This window comes from Eurosta solidaginis, chromosome 2, assembly GCF_040869045.1.
Source record: "Eurosta solidaginis isolate ZX-2024a chromosome 2, ASM4086904v1, whole genome shotgun sequence".
Taxonomy (NCBI): Eukaryota; Metazoa; Arthropoda; class Insecta; order Diptera; family Tephritidae; genus Eurosta; species Eurosta solidaginis.
Genome location: NC_090320.1, coordinates 26,836,635 through 26,862,854, shown reverse-complemented (window position 1 = coordinate 26,862,854; position 26,220 = coordinate 26,836,635). Strand labels below are relative to the sequence as shown.

Here is a 26,220-nt window from a genome sequence, read left to right as displayed (position 1 = left end):
TCTGCATAATGAGGCGAGAATACTCCCCATCAGAGAGAGAAATGAGATGCTGACCAAACAGTTCCTGTTGAATACCCAGAAACCTGGGCATCCCAACAGACATCTGATTGATGAACCAGCACCGCCTAGGGGCTTAAGGAGTCATCTCCGTAAGCATTTTGAGGAAATGCGGCACCTGAGAACCCAACCGTATGAAGTGAAAAAACACAAGCAGGTCCTTGGTGAACTCCATAAACAGGCGTCGGACCTTTATGCCGGGAATTGCCGGTGAATCCAGTACTTAACGAAAATTATCCAAAACTTGCGGAAGAGGAACGCATACTCCCCAGGGAAACGCGTGTCACTCTTGCTCAACTTCGTTCTGGATACTGTAACAGGTTAAACTCTTACCTATCAAGGATCAACCCCGACATACAAAATGTATGCCCCGCTTGCAATGTGTCCCCACATGACACCAACCATCTCTTCAATTGTAATGTGGAACCAACACCTCTAACACCCCTTTCCTTATTTCACCGATCAGCTGTTAGTTGCGCTACTTGGTAAAATTTACAATGGTTTTCACGCAGCAAATTAAATTTCGGTTGCTCTCATACAAGTTGTATGTGCATGAGACATTTTTGACAGAAAATGACTTGCGTGCGTTTTTATTAGGTTGGCATGTAAGTTATAAGCATGGTTCAATTATGTACAGGTTGGCTCATCTCATCAGCTGATTTTGTTTATGTCATTGCATGGTCGAAGGGATTGTCAAAAGGAGATGGCAAACTTAAAATGAAACCAACACATTGGCAACATTTTACTTACACATACAAAAACTGCTAAGTTTTATGTTTCCATTCCATACCATTCGCACCAACACCAATACACATATTTTGACAATTTGAACAGACATATTTTGTTGCTTTACAGATGAGCCAACCTGTATATAGTTGAACCATGGTTATAAGAAATCTACTACATCTAGCTCATAATATGCTACGATTGAAAAGATTTATGCCCGGTTTTTCGGTGCGAGTTTAAACTACAATTAAAGTTGACTAGAGTTTAACCTTGCCACTTTGTTCGATAACATACAATTTCACTGCTGATCTCAGCTTAATAGCTCCGACACATAAGCAGTTTTTCATATAGATGAGTTTAACACATGCTTATACATTATGAGTAGATTGCACGTATTTTTTTGGAGAATGGTAGAATGAGCGACACTGGCGCCATCTGATATTGTAAAGTAGCCAACTCCCCAATTTTGTTCCAAGCAAATCATAAGAAGAATTTGACATTTGCTTTGGCTAAGGGTGTTGGCACATTTTGCAAGTGAAATTATTTTTCCCACTGATTGGTAAATTTTCTAACATTTTTCACAATTATAAACTGCAATATAACAATCGAATACGACACAAAATATGTTAGCAAGTATTTTTGTTGTATAGGGAGAATCTTGACAACAGTGCTTCGCGAAATTTTGTATGTGAATGGGCAAGGCGTAATAAACTTCAATTGCCAAGTCTGAAGTTCCTTCATATTTACAAACGCAACATCTTGGTTGATTGTGGCGATGTTATTGGAATGCATAAGCTTGTGTTAAACACATCTATATGAAAAACGTCATTGTACCGCGGCGTTAAGCGACCGAAGTGGTATGGTTAAAGGGCCAATTAAACTTCCTTAACGCTAACCCCAAGTCGTAGCCATACCCATATCCATAACCATCTCCAATGTGATCGATTAATTGTGGCTTAACCTAAAAATCTTGAAAATTTCATAAAAAAGAAGAAAACGCAAAAAATTGCGAACATATACCACCAAAAATAAGTCTCTTAGTCAAAACGTATCCAAAACAATAAATAAAATCTACAAAAAGTTAATAAATTCTCCACCTCAAATATTTTTAGGTTATGGACATAGAGAAAAACCGAAAACCAATTGGTTGGCAAGTATGGTGATGGCGTTAGCGTTATGGTACGGCACCATTAATCGATTACACTGATTTCCATAAGGTAGGTTTGATCAGCTGTTTTATCTGGTTATGGTTTTATGGTTATAAGTCACCATTAATTGGCCCTTTAATCGATTACATTTATTTCCATAAGGTTAGTTCGATCAGTTGTTTTATCTGGTTATGGATAAGTCACCATTAATTGCCCCTTAAACTCTAGTTGTTGTTGTTGATGTGAAATGAATGGTTTTGAAGAGATTTACACGCTACAATCCAAACATCTTTGTAGTTGAGGAGGCACCTTAGCTACTCGTATCGGAACCACATTAAGCAGTACAAATAGTTGGCTTAGGATGTTCTAGGATAATACATACTAATAAATAAAATTATTATTTTTTTTTTACTCACCATCTAAATGCATTGAAATGGAAGTAAACCATTCCCAGACCATATAGGAAGGGTACATTTTTCCAATTTTTAGAGCAAAGTTGATAATACTTTTGATAGGCAGCGAGTGCTGTAATGAAAAAATTTTTAAATAAATTAAAGACAATACCTTTACGTATTATATAATTGGATATCAAATGAAATGGGGGATTGAAAGAATATAAATAAATTTGATATTGTGTCATATGTTATGAGGTGATGTGATAAAAGACGATGTGATATTGTGTCATATGTTATGAGGTGATGTGATATCACAAAATATAACATCTACGAAAGAATTAACACCAGTGATTTAAAAGAACGTTTCGGAGCGCAACCCTATGGGGTTGCCACCGCAATATATAGCTCCTTCAACTCAATTGTCAAACTCACCTACCCGCGGCGAATCCAGATTCATTAAGAGACGAGGCTCTGGCGACCACAAGCTCCTCATGGAACTAGGGGGTGGGAGGGAGGGATGGCCTGAAAGTCTAATGTGGTCATGTAAATCGTTCCCGAGATGGTCGAGCTAGTGGCTTAATGGTGCTTTGTTACCGGAGCGTACCGGATCTATATGCGGTAAAATACCATCAACATCGATAACACTCCCCAGGATCTTCGGGGAGCGTTGTTGTGGTTGTAGCAGTGCTTCGCCCCATCTAATAGGTGTGACCATCACAAATTGTCATCAATATCCTCTAACGGGAGTCCAAGGAAACTTGCTTTTTCAACAGGGGTGGACCATAATGAGAGGGGTGTTAGAGGCGTTGGTTCCACATTACGATTAAAGAGATGGTTGGTGTCATGTGGGGACACATTGCAAGCAGGGCATACACTTTGTATCTCGGGGCTGATTCTGGATAGGTAAGAGTTTAACCTGTTACAGTATCCAGATCGAGGTTGAGCTAGAGTGACTCGCGTTTCCCTAGGGAGTGTGCGTTCCTCTGCAAGTTTGGGGTATTGTTCTTTAAGTACAGGATTCACCGGCCAATTGCCGACATAAAGGTCCGACGTGTTGTTGTTGTTGTTGTCCGACGTCTGTTTGTGAAGTTCACTGAGGACCTGCTTGTGTTTTTTGGCTTCATACGGCTGTGCTCTTCGGTGCCGTATTTCTTCATAATGCTTACGGATATGACTCCCTAAGCCCCTGGGCGGTGTTGGCTCATCAATCAGATGTCTGTAGGGATGCCCAGGTTTCTGGGTATTCAGCAGGAACTGTTTGGTTAGCATTTCATTTCTCTCCCTGATGGGGAGTATTCTCGCCACATTATGTATATGGTGTTCTGGGGACATAAGAAGACAACTCGTGGCGGTTCTGAGGGCAGTATTTTGGCGGCCCTATGGATATAAAAAGTTGCAACCAAATAACAGTATTTAAAACAAAATTATATGTGTATTGTAAAACCTTAGCTATAAGATAAAAAAACTGTAATATTTTCTAATTTACGAATTAGGCTTCTGGCCGTAATAAATAAATAATCTAATGTAATCATAATCTAATCTTCCAGTGAGTAATCTTTAGGCTTGGCAACCATAACGGGGACGTGTAGCATGCAATCGGCTGGCCAATTGCTTTGTAAGTGTAAATAAGATCGCCGATGATTTAGTCGGTGATGCCAGGTTTAGCGAGGTGAAAAAACGGGAGAGATCAGGGTGGTAGCCGTTTATTTTGTTGCAAAGCTCATCGATGTGGGCCTGGGCCTATGGCCATTATTGTGCAGCCATCGGTGTAGGAAACGATAGTAACTCCCTTATCTTGTTTGGTTGATTTTGATAGTAACTCCTTCTGGTGGCGAAGGTAGCTTTGATATGTAGAAGTTAAACAAAAGTGGGGATAGGACACCACCCTATGGCATCCCTTGTTTAATTCTTCTTGGTTTTGATGTTACGTTTCTAAATTGCACGGATGCCTGCCGACCACCCAGATAATTTGCGGTCCACCTTTTAAGACATGCCTTCGGGGAGTGTCCTTATAGCTACAACAACAACACCAACAACAACAACCGTAATAGTATGGCATGTGATGTGATAACGCATATATTATATATGTAAGTGCAATGGAATATAAGCTAGGTTAGGATATTATACGCAAGCATGGAATAAGATAGAACAGACTAGTAAAAATAACCTTAAAATTTGAGCGAAAGCAATATAGGGAATAAAACTCGATATGATACGACAAGACGGGATATGATGTCATACCCGTTTTATCAGAAATATGAACATTTAATATTGGTTGTAGATTGTCAACCCAAAACTCAGAACTAAAAGATTTAAGCATTTATGATATTGGTATTAATGTGATGATATCCTTATATATCACATGTTAGCTATAGATATTTTCCAAGCTTTAAATTTTTTCCAAATTTGGTATATCAATCAAAACAGTTTCCTATGCATATATGTATATGTATGTTAGTACATACACATATTATATATATCAGTGCACACGCAAATAACTAGTACACATACATAATTACCTTCGTCATACTCTTCGAGGAGCAAATGAAGATGCCCCAGCTTACAATAAGTCATTACATCTACTTCCGATTTCATTTTAACATTAACACTTTCTCGATTTACAGTTGGCGTTGATTCTGTAGCTTTTTGGTTACAATTATCTGATACCTCTTTTGTTTTGGAACATGGAAAGCTATCAACAACAACAGGCACTTGGGTACTACTTTGCTTATACACCTCATCATTTCCCTGCTCTATCTTCATCACATGTGAGTTTGATACCTGAGGTACAACATCATCCTCTGATTTTATTGTTGTTTTTGCACTTTGTTCCTTTCCGTTTTTTGTTGATATAATACAATGTTGAAGAATTTTTACAGCACGCTCCACAATGATGCGTACGGGAGCGTTTTCTGGCGCTGTCAATTTAAGAAAACCGAAGTGGCGACTGCGTGCGCAATACAAAACATGAAATAAACGTAATCATTATGAAAAATGCTTAATCCATCAAAGAAGTAATTGCAAATATACCTATCTAAATCGGCGAGAAAGTGCATTTCCTCTACCGTAAGATTGTCTTCGGCTTCAAAATCCATTTTTTTGTTTAATAAAATCTCCAGCAACTAAAACAAACGTGTAAACTCGCAACAAAAAACAAGGTGTATTGTGTTGTTGCCACCTTACAATGACATTGGAAACAATGTAGTGTGTTCTCTTGACTACACGAAGTCTGCGGCGTTCACTCAAGCTGGTTTTTTTTGTTCTAATCGTCGATACAGAAATCCCATAATTCTTGGTAGCAGTGCAGTTTCCGCCAGCAGAAGAACATAACGCTTGAGGAAAGATTTTAGAAAAAAGTTGCCAGATTTTGAAAACATCCATGCATCTAAGGCGACGCTACATGCCGGGACAGGGCGCGACACTTTTTTCCTATTCAGTCAACATTTTAGTTGTTGTTCTAGTATATATATTTGTATATAAGGGAACTCCCCTTTAGATCCGGTACGTTCCGGTAAGGAAGCACCATTAAGGTACTAGCCCGAACATCTCGGGAACGATTTGGTATGAACTAATGGAACCTTCTAGGCCATACCACCCTTCCTCACCCTAGATCCATGATAAACTAGGGGACGCCGAATTCGCGGCTGTTAAAGAAACAGGATTTGCCGCGAGTAGGTGAGGTTGGCAATTGCGTTGGAGAAGCTATATACTGCGCTATACAACCCCTTGAATCAATTTGGTATTTTAGTCGCGTCTTACGACAGGCATTCCTGCCGGTGGTATATCCTAAGCCCCCTAACCCACTGGGAGGGTGGGGATCAGCATTGTCACATGTTATAGCGTCTCGTAGTGCTGCTGCCGCTAGATATGAATTTATACATAAAAATACATTCAAAGAATACTTTGTATTTGAAATGACATGTGTAATTTGGAAGCGCTTGCGAAAGTTGACCACTATTTCGTGGAATGTTGGAATTCAGACGGAATAATTTGTCTTTGCGTTTATTTCAGAACTCACCACAGCGTCATGTTCACAAAGAGGTTTTGTGGAGCAGTTTATTGTAGTTAAGTGCATTTAGAATTTAGTGGACGTATCACTCCTTTATCTAAACGTCAGTTTTTCGTGTGCTCTACTTCTTTATTGATCTCACTCAGAGGAAAGTAAGGCCGGAGATACATTGAACTGATATGACAAAGCGGAGTAAATCGGACTATGTATTTTCAGCATTATATCAGTGTTTGGTGCATTGTGGATAAAACAAGTGTGATATCTTACCCGTCATCTGCTGACAGAATGTTCTAGATGGCTACTTTTTAGCGTTTTGACAGCATGTTCAATATGGCGGCGCATAGGGTCGGCTATCTTCAACAGGTGATAGAAAGTGATACAGAATGAGACCACGATAGTCAACTTAAAATCAGGTGATCGGTTCTATTTGTGATTTTGACGTCTATGCAGAAGCTATCACACTTGTTTTATCCACAATTGTTCGCTGCATTGTGTACAGTACCAGTGTGTCAACTAAGCGATAAATGTCAAAATTACAAACAGCCTCGCTCACCTGATGCAAATCTCAGGTCTAGAGTTGCAATTTTGGTACCTAAGAGTACTTTAAGCTGAATTGCATTTGATAGTTTAATAAAACTTTGTAGTTTTAACAGATGAAAAAGTTGCATATATTTCCGCGGAAATATAAGTAATAGAAGATTTGTAGCCTCCAACAATGCGGAAAGACACCAAAAGCAAAATTTATTTAAATTAGAGTCAAAATGGTCTAGAGAATCTTAACAAAATATAAAGCGTGTAACATGTTTCCCTGAGGAAAATTTTCACTTCTATGGCTGTTTACACAAATGCATAAAGCAAAATTATATAAACGCTTTGGTCGCTTCAAAGCAAAGATAACGCAAGGCGTTTGATTGTTTTTCGTATGGCGTCGTCAAAGCGTAGGCACACAACCAAATCGTTTATGTAAATATTTTGATGCTTCGCTGACAGATGAGTTAAATTTATGGCAGCTCCTATATTTTGCCAAGCAAAGTTTGTTGAATGTTAAAGGACTAAAAAAGTTGAGAAATTCTCAAAGGAGGATTTACAACTCTCATCGCTTCAAAGCGAAGAAAATGGCAAGGAGTCTCATTTTTATATTATGGGCCTGCCTAGGCTTCAGATCGATGCAACACAACCAAAGCGTCTATGTAAATCCGCTTTAATTTCTGACGCTTTGAAAGTGTCCCGCAAATAAAACGGTGCTGTGAGTGGAAGCAAACCAAAGAAGCGGGCAAAAATATGAATGAATGAAAGTTTAACTATAAGATACATTTTTATGCAATAACATTGTTGTTTTTTCGTTCAAAAATGCTGTTACCAGACTCTTTTTTACACAAATATAATGAACTTGTGTACAGAAATTCAGAAATCCTGAAAATATTTTACCGATATACTTTGTTGTTGAGTTTAAAAAGTTTTTCACAATAATTTGAAAAACTCGACGTTTTCTATGCTTTTCACACTTAGAGAAGTAACCTTGTATAATAAATTAAATATTTAATGAAAGTCAATAACTCTGAACTGAACAATTTTCGCCATGAAAAAAAATTAAAATGCTGTGGAACAGGAGCAACACTTTTGTGACTACATAAACCCTGTTTCAATCTTTTACGTCCCTGCACAGGACCCTAATTGATCGTCTTCAACCGAAACAACAATGGCAACCCAGATTTTCCCGTTATGCTCACTTAAGCGAGTGTCTGTCAGAAAGAAGTCAACACACTTGTACTTGTACACTATGGTTCGCTGTATCGTTTGACACCTATCGACCCTGTCCGAGCCTATTACACAGAACCATGGCGCAACGATACAAGGTGGCAGCATGGAACAGCTGATTATACCCTTTTTTTATTTGATTTGATACATCAACTTCCGGTGCCGTACATTTTGACATTTGTCCATCGAATTTACAAAAACAAAGTACATGGAATTTTTATTTATGTTTGTAGGTATGTCACCATGCTGCCACCTTGTATCATTCCGCTATGCACAGAACTACATCACATCTATTTTGGACTGCCACATTTAAAAATGTTCCCTCATGAATTGATATCCTTTAGCGTATCTGATGATGCCATAATTTCATCGATATTTGAAAATCGATGAGTAAACCGCATGCACAGTAGAAAATAGTGTATGTCACCAGCGCTATCGTCAAAAGCCCGTATGCCTAAAATAAAAGTTTTAATTACACAATAACTTAAATGGATAACTTTAATTTCGGTGGTTCCCAGCTATCTAAAAATGAAATCGTACAACTACTTGTGCGCGTGTCAATTGCATCTGTTATTACATTTTACTCAGTGAAATGGATGATGAACCAACTTGATCCAACTAGTAAGAACAAAAAGAAGGCAAAGCTGCGGGCGGAGGAACAGTTGAAAAGGTAAGAAATCTATTTTTCTTACTATATAACACATGTGCTTTTAAATAAAAAAAATCTGTCTAATTAGATTATGCGATCAAAGTGATTTCAAAGTCAATCCACAACAATTTAATGACTATGAACTTATGATTGCCACGCATTTAGTGGTGCCTGCTGATATAACTGTGAGCTGGAACGATATTGCTGGTTTAGACGATGTTATACAGGAATTGCGTGAATCTGTTGTTTTACCAGTACGACATCGCGATCTATTCAACCAATCGAAATTATGGCAAGCACCTAAAGGTGTACTATTGCATGGACCGCCTGGTTGCGGTAAAACTTTAATCGCAAAAGCAACAGCCAAAGAAGCTGGCATGCGTTTTATAAATCTTGACGTTGCCATACTTACTGACAAATGGTATGGTGAATCGCAAAAATTGGCTTCAGCTGTGTTCACATTAGCTTTAAAAATTCAGCCTTGTATAATATTCATAGATGAAATTGATTCATTTTTACGTAGTCGCAATTCAAACGATCACGAGGCTACAGCAATGATGAAGACACAATTTATGATGCTATGGGATGGACTAAGTACCAATCCAAACTCGACTGTAATTGTAATGGGCGCTACTAATCGTCCGCAAGATTTGGATAAGGCAATTATACGTCGAATGCCAGCACAATTTCATATTGGTTTACCTACCGAAACTCAACGTTTGCAAATACTTAAATTGATTTTGGAAACCGAATGTGTACACAATGATGTTGATTATAATCGGTTAGCCAAATTGACAAATAGTTTTTCTGGCTCAGATTTAAGAGAAATGTGTAGAAATGCCTCAGTATATCGTATGCGTTTATTTATGCGTTCCAATGAAAGTCAATTAACTGAACAAGCAGCAAATTCAGCACAACCATCTACATCATCATCTGCTTACGCTGCTGTTGAAACGAACAATCCTTTAATTGCCATATCAATGGAAGATCTACTTAAATCTCATGATAAAATGAAAGAATCGAAAATGCATACTGGTAGTTTATTTATGGAAAATCGAATAGATTTAGATTAAGATATATTTTTACTAAATATTTAACGAAATAGTTATCCAAAAGTTAAATTAGTATGTATGTACATGTGTACCATTATCCATGGCTGCGTCGAAGAAGCCCCTTATGCTAAGAAAAAATATAAACGGGTTTTAGAATTACCTTATACTGTTTCAAACGCAATCCTATTTCAGAACTACGTTGAAGAAAGTGGTATCTTAGGATTTGGTTCAAAAACTGCCTAAATGAGTTGCCGTTGCAAGGAGCTTAGATTTAAATAGGACGTTTTCCAACCGAATTCTTTAATTATTTATTTTTCAAACTCAGGCCGGGGAAGGGCAACAAGTCCCCTTTTAACACATATTCTGAGATAGCATATTGCAATCATCCACTCAGCAGACGTTACGTAAGTTTTGTCTTCAAAAGCAACTTGAAGAAAAAAACATGTTTTTCACTTAAAGAACCAGACCCACATGTACATACATATGTACATTACTTAAAACAGTTTTAAAAGTGATGAAGGTTTCAAATGGTGTTAAAATGAAATAAATGTAGGTATCACGATATATTTTTAAAAACTTTGTTTTAAAGACTTTGTTCTTAGTTTTAGGAAATATATCAAGCCAATTTATATAAACTTAATAAAGTCTTTTAAGACTGTTAGCACGAGTCGACTATCTGGTCGATTCTTTCACTATCAATTACGAAACGCGTACAGCGTCATAAATGCTTAAAAATAATTTACTATAATATGAAGACAGTTGTGAAAGCTACTTGCAGACATTTTCAATTTACATAGAGTTATTTAAATTTTTTTTTAACTTGTATGTACATCCAGGTATACCCCTTTATGAGAAGCACGGTTGGGTTAGGTTGAACTTGCCGATCCGTGAGGACCCTATCAGAAGCTAACTCTGAGTTAAAAGAAAAATTGCCCGTGGGAGTATTCGGAGTAATTTTATTTAAACACAAATAATTTAGTTATGTATGTTTAATATAATATATTAATTTTCTGTAGACTTATTGGAAAAGGAAAACAATCTGCAAACGAATATTTCTGCACTAAACGCTATGAACATTTTTGAACTATTGTTAATATTTAATCTATGAAAATAAATAAAATTAGAGGAACCTTACATAATAATTTATCTTTCAATTTTCTATATTGTGATATAATCCATGGTTAGATTCAAAAAAAATTATTTCACTGGAGGGGAGACTAGTTAGAAAAAGATTTATACAGGTTGTTGTTGTTGTAGCGATAGGGTTTCTCCCCGAAGGCTTTGGGGTGTTATCGATGTGATGGTCCTTTGTCAGATACAGATCCCGTACGCTCCGGTAACATATCACCATTAAGGTGCTAGCCCGACGATCTCGGGAACGATTTATATGGCCACATTAAACCTTCAGGCCATCCCTCCCTCCGCGCCAGAGGCTCGTCTGTTAGTGAAACAGGATTCGCCGCGGATAGGTGAGGTTGACAATTGGGTTTGGAGAAGCTATATATTGCGCTGGCAACCTGAAAAGGTTGCGCTACACAACCCTTTGAATCTGGTATTTTAGTCGACTTTTACGACCGGCACACCTACCGCGGGTACATTCTAACCCCCTGACCCGCTGGGGGAATTATTCATTTAATTTATCTCTCTGATCAATGATCATCATTGTCTCTGATCTCTATGAAGCTGCAGCACGAGAGGTTGACAAACCAAATTTTTCTTTATGCGGCAGTTACGAACGTACGTACCAAAAACGTGTCAGCTGACACGACCTATCTTATGAGTGTGCAATGTAAACGAAAACTCACCGACGTGCAACGCCCGTACGTAAGTAGCCCGGAACGTAGAAATCAAAACTATTTTGATTCTTTCCGTAAGAACGTGTCAGCTGATCGATCTCTCACTAGACTGAGTTGCCTAGTAGAATTGTGTGCGCTAATTTTTGACCGTTTGCAGTTTTATGCAAAAACACCTAATTAAATTTGAAAAATTGTGAAAATAATACGAATTAATTATGTAAAAGTGCAGATTATAAATATGTAATCTATTTATATTTATTTAATATTAATTCCAGCCTTTTACAACATCAAAAATTATATTGGAAAAAGTTCATGTTTCCATAAGTATGCATGCAAAATGGTTGTTGTTGTTGTTGTTGTTGTAGCAATGCTCGCCCCACCTAATAGCCGCGACCGATCACAAATTGTCATCAATATCCTCTAACGGGAGTCCAAGGAAACTTGCCGTTTCAACAGGGGTGGACCATAAGGAAAGGGGTGTTAGTGGCGTTGGTTCCACATTACAATTAAAGAGATGGTTGGTGTCATGTGGGGACACATTGCAAGCAGGGCATACATTTTGTATGTCGGGGTTGATTCTGGATAGATAAGAGTTTAACCTGTTACAGTATCCAGAACGAAGTTGAGCAAGAGTGACACGCGTTTCCCTGGGGAGTATGCGTTCCTCTTCTGCGAGTTCTGGATATTTTTCTTCAAGTACTGGATTCACCGGGCAATTCCCGACATAAAGGTCCGACGCCTGTCTATGGAGTTCACCAAGGACCTGCTTGTGTTTTTCCGCTTCATACGGCTGGGTTCTCAGGTGACGTATTTCCTCAAAATGCTTACGGAGATGACTCCTTAGGCCCCTAGGCGGTGCTGGTTCGTCAATCAGATGTCTGTTGGGATGCCCAGGTTTCTGGGTATTCAACAGAAACTGTTTGGTCAGCATCTCATTTCTCTCCCTGATGGGGAGTATTCTCGCCTCATTATGCAGATGGTGTTCTGGGGACATAAGAAGACAGCCCGTGGCGATTCTGAGAGCAGTATTTTGGCAGGCCTGTAGTTTCTTCCAGTGGGTGGTTTTTAGGCTTGGCGACCATATGGGTGACGCGTAGCACGTAATCGGCTGGCTAATTGCTTTGTATGTGGTCAAGAGCGTTTCTTTATCTTTTCCCCAGGTACTGCCAGCAAGGGATTTGAGGATTTTATTACGGCTCTGAATTCTTGGAACAATTGCGGTTGCGTGCGCACCAAAATGTAGATCCTGATCAAACGTCACACCCAAGATTTTGGGGTGTAGGACAGTCGGTAGCGTAGTGCCATCGACGTGGAGTTCAATATGGTCGACATTTGGGGCGTCCATGTTGTAAATAAGGTCGCGGAAGATTTAGTCGGTGACAATGACAGGTTTCGCGAGGCGAAAAAACTGGAGAGATCAGGGAGATAGCCGTTTATTTTATTGCATAGCTCATCGATCTTTGGGCCTGGGCCTGTGGCCATTATTGTGCAGTCATCGGCGTAGGAAACGATTGTGACTCCTTCCGGTGGTGAAGGTAGCTTAGATATGTAGAAATTAAACAAAAGCGGGGATAGGACACCACCCTGTGGCACCCCTTGTTTAATTCTCCTTTGTTTTGATGTTTCATTTCTGAATTGCACCGATGCCTGCCGACCACCCAGATAATTTGCGGTCCACCTTTTAAGACATGGGGGAAGGGTAGACCCTTCCAGGTCTTCCAGTAACGAGCCATGGTTGACCGTATCAAAAGCTTTTGATAGGTCTAACGCTACGAGTACTGTTCTGTGGTGGGGATATTGATTCAAACCGCAATTTATCTGGGTGCTAATGACATTTAGCGAGGAGGTAGTGCTATGGAGTTTTCTGAAGCCATGCTGATGAGGGGCTAGCTGCAAATGTGCTTGGAAATGAGGGAGCAAAATGGCTTCAAGCGTCTTTGCCACTGGCGATAGGAGAGATATCGGACGATATGACTCACCTACGTTAGCTGGTTTCCCAGGCTTTAGTAGCTGGACCACCTTGGCCATTTTCCATTTCTCGGGTATGACAAAGGTGGAAAGAGACAGGTTGAAGACATGCGCTAAATATTTGAAACCCTCTTTCCCTAGGTTTTTAAGCATCGGCATAGCTATGCCGTCTGGGCCCACTGCTTTGGATGGTTTAACGCGACCAATGGCGTCCTCAACCTCTCTAGCGGTGATGGTAATTGGTGACGCGCTGAGTTTGTGTTTATGTGCACGTCTATTGGCTCTCCGTCTATCTTTGTCGACCGTAGGATGCATTATATATTGTCGGCAGAAAGCGCTCGCGCATTTTTTCGCATCCGACAGCACCTTATCGCCAAAGGCGATGGAAACTTTGTCTTTGTGCTTAGTCGGATTCGATAGGGACTTTACGGTGGACCAAAGTTTACCTACACCGGTAGAGAGGTTGCAACCTCTTAGGTGCTCTTCCCATTTCGCCCGCTTGTGTTCGTCCACAAGCAATCTGATGCGTTGGTTTATATCCCTTAGTTGGGGGTCGCCTGGATCAAGCTGTCTTATAAGGTCGCGTTCCCTCGCTAAGCTCGCGGCCTCCGCCGGGAAGTGGGCCGGATTTCGGGAATTCTCCCGGCGGGAATGAAATGTGCCGAGGCGGATTCAATGACCTTACGGAAGGCACGCTCCCCTTGGCGGGCATCAGTCGGGATAGGGAGGGCAGCAAAGCTGCTGTCTGTTGCAGATTTATATTCTTCCCACTTTCCTTTTTTGAAGTTTATGAAAGTGCGTTTTTCGGTGACGATGAAGGCGGCGGTACGCTCGAACGAAATAAGTATGGGCAGGTGGTCGGATGCCAATGTTACCATCGGCTGCCAGTTGACGCAGTTTACGACTTCTGCGCTCTCGATTGAGATATCTGGCGAGCTATGACAGCTTCCTACCATACGTGTGGGGGCGTCTCCGTTTATTGTGCAGAACGTCGTTTCGTCTATTTGATCCGCCAACATCTCACCCCTACTGTCCGCCCGCAAGTTTGAATGCCATAGGTCGTGATGGGCATTGAAATCGCCTAAGATAATGCGATTGTTGCCAGTGAGTAAGGCCTCGATATTAGGGCGGTATCCACTGGGGCAACAGGTGACAGGAGGGATGTAGATGTTGATGATTTCTAGATTTGCATCGCCTGACCGGACAGATAGGCCTTGACGTTCTAAGACATTGTCCCTGCGGTCGATGCCAGGATCAAATATATGATATTGCACAGAGTGGTGTATAATAAACGCGAGGCCGCCTCCATTTCCGCTCTCGCGGTCTTTCCTGTGGACATTATAACCAGAGCAGGTCTGCAATGCAGACCTTGCTGTGAGTTTAGTCTCTTGAATCGCAGCAATGCGGACGTTGTGCCGCTTCATGAAATCGACTATCTCCGTAATCTTCCCAGTTAGTCCATTACAGTTGAACTGCAGAATTCTGAAGTGCATTAGGGGTGATGCCGCCACTCTAGGGGTAAGTGACTACGCCTAGGTTGTGGAAGGCCAGGACGCAATTGCTGTTGTGGCCTTGGGACTGGGCGCCCTTGGGCAAGCATTGGGGTACCCGGATGATTTGGGTTTGCGACCTGGCAACATGGCGCGATGAAACCCGTCGAGGGGTTGCCGTCGCGGAGACCAGAACATCTAGGAAAGTGGCACCACCCAAGGCAGGAGCTGCATTGAGCGGATGTCGCAAACCTATATATTCTGTGCTGGCAGACGGTGCAAACGGAGGCAGGGACTAAGAGTCTGTTTCCCTGACCTGCACGATTGCTGCCAGAAAAGAGGGGAGGAGAAGAAGACGGGGGGGCTGATGCTCAGCATTGCTACCAGCTCTACTACGAAGGTAGTAGTTATGAGTGGTATCAGCTGTTTGAGTTGTTGGCGCCGTGGGGCGCGAGCAGCAGCGGGTACTTGTTGTGGCTTGCTGAGCAGCGAAGCTGCTGGAAGGTAGTGGGGATACGCTTAGGCGTAGACTACGGGACGCCCTTGGGCGTGAGCAGCAAGGAGCCACAAAAGATTTATAAAAGTTACGTGGACGTCGGGTTTTGGGATCAAGCCCAGAACAACCTGTCCGATGCAACCATCCCTTGCACGAGACACACTGAACAGAGTATGACCGTCCTAAAAAGATTCTTTTCTGGCAAATGCAGCAAAACCATTTCTCAGGACCGGGGTGAGGAGACGGACCCGGATTGGGTTCGATACCTTCCCGGAGTAAGAGAATATGTAGCTGCAAGGAGCTGCTGGGAGGATGACAATTTGTGGGAGGAACGAAACAAATTAAATGGGGTCACACTGAAATGACAGTCCTTGGTCGGGAAAAATCCCGAGTCGCTCCGGTACATAGAACCGACTGCCTTGGGAAGCAAATGGTCAATGGCAACAGTGCTTATCTGTAAACAATACACACACAAATATGTTATGTACATGTACACAGACGCACACATTGATTACTACGGGCTTGAGGGTTCGGTCAAACGTGTTTAGTACGACAAACCATCTATGCGACAAACGTCCGTACGAACTGCACAGGTCGGTGGGTAACTGCCGCCATTGTAAATTTTACCAAGTAGCGCAACTAACAGCTGATCGGTGAAAATTCGCACATTCACACGAACAGTTCTCGACTCAGTTTCAAAACAAAACTTTAGATTATTTAACTCAAATTTTAAAGTGAGATAATCCTTACCAATTTATGTATATAGAATATATAAGGCGTTTTTGTTGTTATTAAAACAATAGTTTGATTTTTATTAAAGCTTTTATCATTTTTCTTTTTTAACATTGAAAAAACTCCGAACACCATTCCTTCATTTTATGACATTCGACTGCCTAGTCCACTGCCTTCCACTCTATTCGCAACATAACCTCTATTTAAGTTTCTAACCTATATAGTAAACGATGATTGCCGCTTTAGCGTTCGCACATTTGAACCATAGTGTACAAGTACAAGTGTGTTGACTTATCTGTCAAGCATTCTGACAGGCACTCGCTGGATTCGGAATGACAGCGAATTCAAAATGGATACCATTACCGAATGCTCCGAATGATTGAAAAATTGAAAAAGTCCATACGATTGGTAGTCAAAAATGTTGTCGTTGAGACTAAAAATGCGACTCTAGACCTGAGATTTCCATCAGGTGAGCGAGGCTGTTTGTAGTTTTGACGTTTATCGCTTAGTGAACACACTTGGTATAGGTACACTATGATTTGAACGATTTTTCTCATCTAATATTCACCCATATTATTGTCATTGTCGTCGACGTCACTGAACGACGACGTGTTAAATTCGGTATTGCCATCGTCGTTTTCGATAACTATTGACGACTATCGACACATGTTTGGTATTGGTCATGTTTTTTAAGGGTCAATTAATGGTGACTTATAAACATATAACCATAACCAGATAAAACGGCTGATCGAACCTACCTTATGGAAATCAATGTAATCGATTAATGGTGCCATACCATACTGCAAACGCTATAACCGATTGGTTTTTGGTTTCTCGCCATATCCATAGCCAAAAATATTTGAGTTGGTGAATTTAATAACTTTTTGTAGATTTTATTCATTGTTTTGGATACGTTATGACTAAGAGACTTATTTTTTGTGGAATATGTTTGTAATTTATTGCGTTTTCCTCATTTTTATGAAATTTTCACGATTTTTAGGTTAAAACACCATTAATCGATCACATTGGAGATGGTTATGGATATGGGTATGGCTACGACTATGGCGTTAGGGTTAAGGAAGTTTAATCAGCCATTAAATCTGTATCCGTGGTTCACGTTTCATTGGAACAAGAGGATATAGTTGATCAGCCGTTGTTTTTGCTGAAAGCGCAGAATGACATTTATGACCATTGTAAATTTTACCAAGTAGCGCAGCTAACAGCTGATCGGTGAAAATTCGCACATTCACACGCACAGTTCTCGACTCAGTTTCAAAAAAAAACTTTAGATTATTTAACTCAAATTTTAAAGTGAGATAATCATTACGAATTTTTGTATATGGAATATATAAGGCGTTTTTGTTGTTATTAAAACAATAGTTTTATTTATATTAAAGCTTTTATCAGTTTTTTTTTTTAACTTTGAAAAAACTCCGAACACCATTCCTTCATTATATGACATTCGACTGCCTAGTCCACTGCCTTCCACTCTATTCGCAACATAACCTCTACTTAAGCTGCCAAACTATATAGTAAACAATGTTTATGACAGCCTAATAAAATCATCAATGTACTGTGGCCAATATTTTGGATTATTTGAACAAAGCTAAAAATGGCAAAAAGATTACAAGAATATGTGAAATATACGCTAAAAGAATTGGAATCCTACACCAAACAGGAGGGCTCATGCGTACGCAAAGTAAACAGTAACCTACATTTGTCATTGCGTCCGTATTGTTTGGCCGATTTCAAACATGCGCTCCATTCTGATATAATGCGTAGAAAAGTAGGCTACTATGATGTAAATCTACATGGGATTGTGCTAGATATTAAGAATATCAAAGTGCTGGGTACAGCGGCAGCCATGCGAGCAGACGACCCGCGCTTGCACCTGGATGTCAATGCCGATTGCTATGTATTCCAACCAGTTGCTCGAGCAATATTGAGCGGTGTGGTAAAACACGTTGGGAACCATCATATCGGTGTGATTATCTATCGAGTTTTCAATGTAAGCATACGATTAGCAGGGAAGCTAAATAAAGAACAAATCAAAATGGATGATACAGTGCAATTTCGTATAAAGAATTTTAATCTACAAAATGTATTTCCCTACATTGAAGGTGATCTTGTGACGGAGAATGGAGATACAATTTTGGTAAGTGATTTGCATACACTTATCTTATCAATATCTAATATTAATTTCTTTCAGGATAAGTTCATTAAAATCGAAGCAGGAAGTGGCGATAGTAATCACGACTCAGGCATTGAAGAGCGCGAAAACCATAATTTAGATCAACTTGAGACATCAGTTAAAGAAGAACGCACAGCTGAATATGAAGAAACATTTAATGCAGTTTCAAAATCAAGTAAGAAAAATGGAAAAGATAGCGCGACTAAACGAAAACAAAAAGTCAGCTTGAACGAAATTTCTCTCATGGACCCACCAATAATCAAAGTAGAATCAGACGAAGAAGATATGGACAAGAATGCCGCGAGTGAAAACACCATAAATAATTACACAAGCGTTAGTGCTATGGCTCAAAGTAAAAAAAAGAAAATAAAACGAGAATTAATAAATGATGTCGAAATCAAAGAGGAAACCGAATTAGAGAGTCCGGTGAAAACTAAGAAAAGAAAGCATATAACATAAAAAACTGAAACGTAAAAAAAAAAAAAATCAGTAAAATCAGGAAACTTAATACTTTTAAACAAATCTAAAATGTAAATAAATCTAGAATCTAATTTAAGCAATATACAAACATTTCAATGGCAGAGTAAAAGATTGCAATTGCAATATTCCACCTGCTTACTTTGAAACGCGAAATGTTTTTGCTAGTGTTGTATACTATCTAAACACTTTTAACAGTGATGCTGGTAATAAGATGCCCTCTATAGGTACATTTTAGCATATAATTCAGTTAAGGAAGGATCCGATAACAGTGTGGGATAAGCCGCTGAACTTTGCCTTCTAAAAACTCTTTGAGTTGTCTTTGTCATCACAACCAGCACATACTTTGGTGAATTTTGTTGATTTTCGCTAATGGAAAATTGTCTAATATAAAATCTCAAATTAAGAGAGATGGGATTGAACTACCGGATTCAACTTTAAGATTGGTCTTCCACTTAGGCACCGATATCTTAGGCTTCGATATGGAAAATCGAATAGATTTAGATTAAGATATATTTTTACTAAATATTTAACGAAATAGTTATCCTAAAGTTAAATTAGTATGTATGTACATGACCATTATCCATGGCTGCGTCAAAGAAGCCCCTTATGCTAAGAAAAAATATAAACAGGTTTTAGAATTACCTTATACTGTTTCAAACGCAATCATATTTCAGAACTCCGTTGAAGAAAGTGGTATCTTAGGATTTGGTTCAAAAACTGCCTAAATGAGTTGCCGTTACAAGGAGTTTAGATTTAAATAGGACGTTTTCTGAGATAGCATATTGCAACCATCCACTCAGCAGACGTTACGTATGTTTTGTCTTCAAAAGCAACTTGAAGAAAAAAACATGTTTTTCACTTAAAGAACCAGGAGAAAACTTAAAATAGAAGGGGCAACAGGTATCTGGAAAGAATGTCGGATACCCACATGTACATACATATGTACATTACTTAAAACAGTTTTAAAAGTGATGAAGGTTTCAAATGGTGTTAAAATGAAATAAATGTATGTATCACGATATAGTTTTAAAAACTTTGTTTTAAAGACTTTGTTTTAAAGACTTTGTTTTAAAGACTTTGTTCTTAATTTTAGGAAATATATCAAGCCAATTCATATAAACTTAATAAAGTCTTTTAAGACTCTTAGCACGAGTCGACTATCTGGTCGATTATTTCACTATCAATTACGAAACGCGTACAGAGTCATAAATGCTTAAAAAAAATTTACTATAATATGAAGACAGTTGTGAAAGCTACTTGCAGACATTTTCAATTTACATAGAGTTATTTAAATTTTTTTTTTTAACTTGTACATCCATGCACGGTTGGGTTAGGTTGAACTTGCCGATCCGTGAGGACCCTATGAGAAGCTAACTCTGAGTTAAAAGAAAAATTTCCCGTGGGAGTATTCGGAGTAATTTAATTTAAACACAAATAATTTAGTTATGTATGTTTAATATAATATAATAATTTTCTGTAAACTTATTGGAAAAGGAAAACAATCTGCAAACGAATATTACTGCACTAAACGCTATGAACATTTTTGAACTATTGTTAATATTTAATCTATGAAAATAAATAAAATTAGAGGAACCTTACATAATAATTTATCTTTCAATTTTCTATATTGTGATATAATCCATGGTTAGATTCAAAAAAAATTATTTCACTGGAGGGGAGACTAGTTAGAAAAAGGATCTAATATCAGATTTATACAGGTTGTTGTTGTTGTAGCGATAGGGTTTCTCCCCGAAGGCTTTGTGGTGTTATCGATGTGATGGTCCTTTGCCAGATACAGATCCCGTACGCTCCGGTAACATATCACCATTAAGGTGCTAGCCCGACGATCTCGGGAACGATTTATATGGCCACATTAAACCTTCAGGCCATCCCTCCCTCCCCGCCAGAGGCTCGTCTGTTAGTGAAACAGTATTCGCCGCGGATAGGTGAGGTTGACAATTGGGTTTGGAGAAGCTATATATTGCGCTGGAAACCTGAAAAGGTTGCGCTACACAACCCTTTGAATCTGGTATTTTAGTCGACTTTTACGACCGGCACACCTACCGCGGGTACATTCTAACCCCCTGACCCGCTGGGGGAATTATTCATTTAATTTATCTCTCTGTTCACTCCTGCGAAGACCGTCACCTTGTAGCGGTGCAGGGGCTTACGCCGATCGCATTCGATACTAATTGGTCAGACGGGAGCGGCGCAACCACGCTCACCTGACAGATGTAGTCGAACGCTATCGGTAACCAGGAACTGTCACCTCCTAATCCAGGGTGTCATGCGTCACCGTGCCCATTGGACTGGTTTGCAGCCAGGAGGTCCACAACACCGGCTGTATTATAACGGCGCCTCCCCAACACCGGGCCACCTTGGGGAGTAATCATGGCTTTACCGCGTCAAGGGGCTCTGCCGCGGCGGACCAACCCAGTTCCCCAAATAAATAATTTGACAACTACGCTTGCCACGTCAAGCATGTTGTCGTACGACAATAATGAAGAAAAACAAAAACCAAAACCAAAACAACAACAAAAAACCAAACAACAACAGCAACGAAACAAAGAAAACGGGCTCCAAGAAGAGTAGCGGGCAAAGCAGTACGCAAGTACTCCAGGCAATTCCTGGAGAGCCTCTCGAGAGAGGAGGCAATGCTCTTCTTAGAGCATATGAGGGATGACGAATCTCCCTCCACCAGCGCTGGAGTGCGCATAGAACCGGCTCTTAAACCCGCGAACCCAAAGGCCAACACAGATACCCAAGGAAAGCAACGCGGGCCAGAAGAGCATAACAAGCAAAAGGCGATGAAACCCGCGATCCCCAGAGGCATCTCGTCCACTGGTGAGCAGCGCGGGCAAATCAAGGATGGGGAGCAGGAGGGACAGGCGTCGAGCAATAAACCCGCGAACCATGGTGGGCCCAGTACCACCATAGAGCACCGCGGGCCTCCCGATGAAAGAGGTACAGCAACCAAACGTAGCTCCGACGGCACCTCTACACATACGAGAGAAGGTGGCAACAACCATCCTAGCAGGCCCTCTAGAGAGCCGAGTAAGCATGGGCGATCACCGTCGAAGCATGATTCTGGAAGCAGCTCACAAGGCAGCTGCGATAGGACCCAGAAAGGGAACGACACCAGACGAAACCGGGAAGAGTGGAAGCCCAACAGAAGGCATAACAGAGGCAGGCAACCTGCACTACCACCACCGGGCAGACCAGGATCGCTTACGGACAAATGGCGCCTGGGACTATGTGGATCAGGTATAAAATGGTATCTCCGATACCTTGAGGAGGGCATGTCGCCCAGGGAGGCAAGAGCCAGGGCAGACGAGCACAGGCATAAACCAGCCAACGAGCAGAGATCAGCGACCGCCGAACGGAGGAATAGAGGCGAAAGCAGAGCACAGCCAGCGGCAGCCGGCCAGCATACACCCGGTCACGCTGAAAAGCGTAGGATCGGGCAGATCACACCGGAAGAAACTCACAGCTCAAAAAGGCAACGGGGCCATGCTCCGCAGAACACAGCAACCATGCGCTGGGAGAATTTGGCCAGGGCGACCGGGTTACCCGCTGAGACAGCACCAAGGCAGCAGAGCTACTCGGACGCCCTCAGGGGTATCCGAGTGGCTGTGCTGCAAAGGAACTACCCAGCGGATGCCCTCAGTCAAGGGGACCTGACGATTCTCCAGGAACAGATAATGGAGGGAGTGTTCAGGGGGTGTGGGCATGTCCTAATTTTTTGCGGGGTGTATTTCAGAGCAGGGCTCCTCCTCGTAGACTGCGAGGACGAGAGAACAGCGAAGTGGCTCGAAGAGGTAGTACCAACACTCGAGGGGTGGACAGGGCCACCATTATGTACGAGGCGCGGGGATGATATACCGTACACTAATAATGTGACAATGTTCCTCCCCAGGAGTGCGGAACGCCCCAAAGAATTTGTGATCCGGCTCCTCGCGAACCAAAACGTGGGCCTCAAAACGCAAAGGTGGCGCATCATAAACTGTAGCGCGGAAGAAACGGGCCTACGTCTCGACGTGGGCATTGACGAGGAATCTTACCAGCTCACTCGTAGGAATGGTTTCAAGCTGCATTACAGGTACGGCTTGATCCATGTGAGACCTTGGAGGCAACCAGGCAACAGTGAGCGGCCGGAAGGAAGGGCGGAGGCAGAGGGCGTCGACAAACACGAGACGTCGGACGAGGACATGTCGGACGCAAGCACCGACACCATCCGAGCGTGTGAGTCCACAATACCTCCCACCGCAGCAGGCGGAAGCGACGCAATCGCACAGCCAAGGGATGATGAAATCCCTACCACACAGGAGCTCATCGAGGGCTTGAACCTCCAGGAGCTGGCATTAAACAAGCAGGACGACAGCGAGAGCGGGTTGTCGCATTACGACGACCCGATGAGGCCGGCCGGGCCAAAATGACCGGCATAAGTATCCAAGTAGCCCAGATCAATCTCCATCACGCCATTGCAGCCTCGGCTGTACTGGCGAGGGAGTTTGCCTCGGATGATCTGGGCATTGCCCTCATACAGGAACCTTGGGTATACAAGGGACAGGTGAGGGGCCTCAATGTGAGTAATAGTAAAGTAATTTGGGATCTCTCCCAGGAGAGACCTAGAGCATGTGTAATGCTTAAAACAGATATTAACTATTTTTGCATTACAGAGTTTTTAAGTCGAGATTTGGTGGCGGTGCAAATCGATGCAAGGATCAATGGGGACGACTCCAGCATTGTGCTAGCCGCAGCCTATTTCCCGGGGGGCGACAACATGGTCCCCCCAGATAACGTACAGAAGCTAGTAGCTCACTGCAGAAGAGCGAAACTTCCTCTAATCATAGGAAGCGATGCTAACTCCCACAATACGGAATGGGGCAGCAGTGATACCAACCAAAGGGGTGAGTGTTTGCTAGAATATATAGCCAGCAATGATTTAAGTATATACAACGTCGGGAGTAAACCGACGTTTGTTACGAGAGCTAGGGCAGAAGTCCTTGATATAACGCTCGGCAACAACCTAACTGAGAATATGATCGCGAAATGGAGGGTCTCAGAAGAACCCTCCCTTTCGGACCACAAAATCATAAGGTTTGAGCTGGGCGCTGTATCGGGGCAAACCAACCCTAGAAGAAATCCCAGGAAAACAGACTGGGACAGCTACAAAAATATTATAGAAGCTAACATAGATAGCCTTAAGAGTAAAGGCAGAGGTACCAATTGTACCGAGTTAGAGAGCAGGGTGGAAAGGGCAATTCAAATAATGATAGATGCCTATAACTTCAGTTGCCGTGTCTCCTTGATTAAGGGTAAGAAGGCAACCCCCTGGTGGTCTTATGACCTGACGTTGCTAAGGAGGAAAGTCAGGAAACTCTTTAACGAGGCAAGGAGAACCGCCAACTGGGAGGAATACACCAGAATCTAACTAAGTACAATAAGGAGATAAGAAAAGCAAAAAGGGAAAGTTTTAGAAATTTCTGTGAGGGAATTTCCAGCACGCCTGCAGCGGCAAGGCTACACAAGGCCCTAGCCAAAGAGCAGAGACAGACAAACCTAGCAATTAAGCTCCCAGACGGTACCTATACCGAAACGGTGGAAGAGCGAGCAAACGCCTTGCTACAAGCGCATTTTCCTGAGGCCTCCCCGCAAGTACCGGAACCTGTATTTCCCAGAGTTAGACCAACCCCATCGGACTAGCAACTAGTCAACTCCCTCTTTTGTGAGGCCAGAGTCAGATGGGCAGTGGAATCTTTTGAGAAATACAAATCTCCGGGGTTGGATGGCATCTACCCGGCGCTAATGCAGCAAGGGACACAGATCATCCCACATCTCGCCAGGATCATGAGAGATAGCCTGGCACTGGGATATATACCCACGATGTGGAGAAGAGCAAGAGTAGTATTCATACCAAAAGTAGGTAAAAAGGACTATTCACAAGCAAAGTCCTTCAGGCCAATAAGTCCAACCTCCTTTGTCTTGAAGGCAATGGAAAAGATAATAGACCAAGAAATCAGGTCGAACGCCCTCAAGAGCTGGCCCCTACATTATAGCCAGCATGCCTACAGAGCGGGTAGGTCCACGGACACAGCTCTGTACCAGTTAACATCTGAAATACAGAGGGCGTTCGAAACAGGGGAAACAGTGCTTTGCGCTTTCCTTGATATTGAGGGTGCCTTTGACAACACATCTCACGAAAGCGTTAACATAGCACTGCAGAGAAGAGGAGTTCAGGTGCCAATCTAGAAATGGATTGACAATCTACTCCGCACAAGAATCGCTGAAGCTCAAGAAGCCAGCAGCAGAGTAGTTAAGGTTATTACAACGAGGGGGTGCCCCCAGGGAGGTGTCCTGTCACCACTTTTGTGGAGCCTAGTAGTGGATGAACTCCTGCAAAAGCTATCAGACAATGGCATAAGATGCCAAGGATATGCTGACGACATCGCCATAATTGCAAGGGGTAAATTCGAGAGTACGCTCTGTGACATAGTACAAAGAGCATTGAACATTACAAGGGAATGGTGCGCCAATGTGGGTCTTAACATCAACCCATCTAAGACAACCATTATACCTTTCACCAGAAAAAGGGTCCTACCAGCCCTGAGAGCAATAACAATAGATGGCGTGGAACTAGAATATGGAACCGCAGTGAAGTACTTGGGGATCACTTTTGACACCAAGCTCTTGTGGAAACAACACTTCGACTCCATGAAGACCAGGGCCACGAGGTCCATCATGGTATGCAAACGTCTAGCAGGCAAATCATGGGGCTGCAGCCCACACGTGCTAAGATGGATGTATACCATGATAGTAAAACCTATGGTAACATATGGCTCAATAGCCTGGGCATCGAGAACAACTCGGGCGACGACGAGGCAAGCGCTGTCAAAACTTCAGCGACTGGCATGTGTGTGCATCACGGGAGCCATGCGCACATGCCCCACAACAGCGCTGGAAGCTATCCTCGATCTAACCCCGCTGCATATATCGATAGAGCAGTCAGCCAAGCGAGCCCTCCTTAATATCGTCAAGGAGGGCTCGGGCAAAGGTAAAGTCATATCGTCCCGGAACATGGAGGAATTGAGAGAGAAGATCCCAATCTCTCAACTCCCGAGGGATGACATCCTCAGGCAGATAGTATATGAGAAAAGATATAAAGTAGAACTGGGAGACAAGGGTACGTGGGAAGAAAACAGAATTGAGAGTATTCGGCAGCTAAACAGTATGGCATGGTATACCGATGGCTCGAAGACCCCAGAGAGGATTG

The 26,220-nt window shown here is 41.8% G+C and overlaps 3 protein-coding genes across 3 annotated transcripts in view; 2 read left to right on the top strand and 1 right to left on the bottom strand.

Moving 5' to 3' along the window:
* The window catches only part of Utx (Utx histone demethylase), a 107,655-nt gene extending 102,153 nt beyond the window's left edge, over positions 1-5,502 (bottom strand). Inside the window, exons 1-3 of the mRNA XM_067764730.1 lie at positions 5,357-5,502; positions 4,846-5,273; positions 2,348-2,456 (exon numbers count right to left, since the gene is read on the bottom strand). Coding sequence (XP_067620831.1) covers positions 2,348-2,456; positions 4,846-5,273; positions 5,357-5,421 — 602 coding nt within the window. The 5' untranslated portion in view covers positions 5,422-5,502. The remainder of the gene's footprint in view (positions 1-2,347; positions 2,457-4,845; positions 5,274-5,356) is intronic.
* Positions 5,503-8,490: 2,988 nt separating this feature from the next.
* nmd (no mitochondrial derivative) lies at positions 8,491-10,936 on the top strand. The gene is made up of 2 exons (XM_067764723.1): positions 8,491-8,763; positions 8,831-10,936. The coding sequence occupies exons 1-2, from the start codon at positions 8,582-8,584 to the stop codon at positions 9,813-9,815; spliced, it is 1,167 nt and encodes a 388-aa protein (XP_067620824.1). The 5' UTR covers positions 8,491-8,581; the 3' UTR covers positions 9,816-10,936.
* A 6,888-nt stretch (positions 10,937-17,824) lies between these two features.
* On the top strand, positions 17,825-20,553 carry LOC137242030 (DNA-directed RNA polymerase I subunit RPA43-like). Its single transcript, XM_067769392.1, has 2 exons — positions 17,825-18,431; positions 18,486-20,553. The coding sequence occupies exons 1-2, from the start codon at positions 17,889-17,891 to the stop codon at positions 18,924-18,926; spliced, it is 984 nt and encodes a 327-aa protein (XP_067625493.1). The 5' UTR covers positions 17,825-17,888; the 3' UTR covers positions 18,927-20,553.
* The last annotated feature ends 5,667 nt before the right edge of the window (positions 20,554-26,220 follow it).

What these genes read in the sequence shown, in the direction of transcription:
- LOC137242030 (XM_067769392.1), top strand. Translation starts at nt 17,889, where the DNA reads ATGGCAAAAAGATTACAAGAATATGTGAAATATACGCTAAAAGAATTG. An exon ending in AGAATGGAGATACAATTTTG is followed by an intron (nt 18,432 to 18,485) that starts GTAAGTGATTTG and finishes AATTTCTTTCAG; the next exon opens with GATAAGTTCATTAAAATCGA.
- nmd (XM_067764723.1), top strand. Translation starts at nt 8,582, where the DNA reads ATGGATAACTTTAATTTCGGTGGTTCCCAGCTATCTAAAAATGAAATC. An exon ending in GCGGAGGAACAGTTGAAAAG is followed by an intron (nt 8,764 to 8,830) that starts GTAAGAAATCTA and finishes CTGTCTAATTAG; the next exon opens with ATTATGCGATCAAAGTGATT.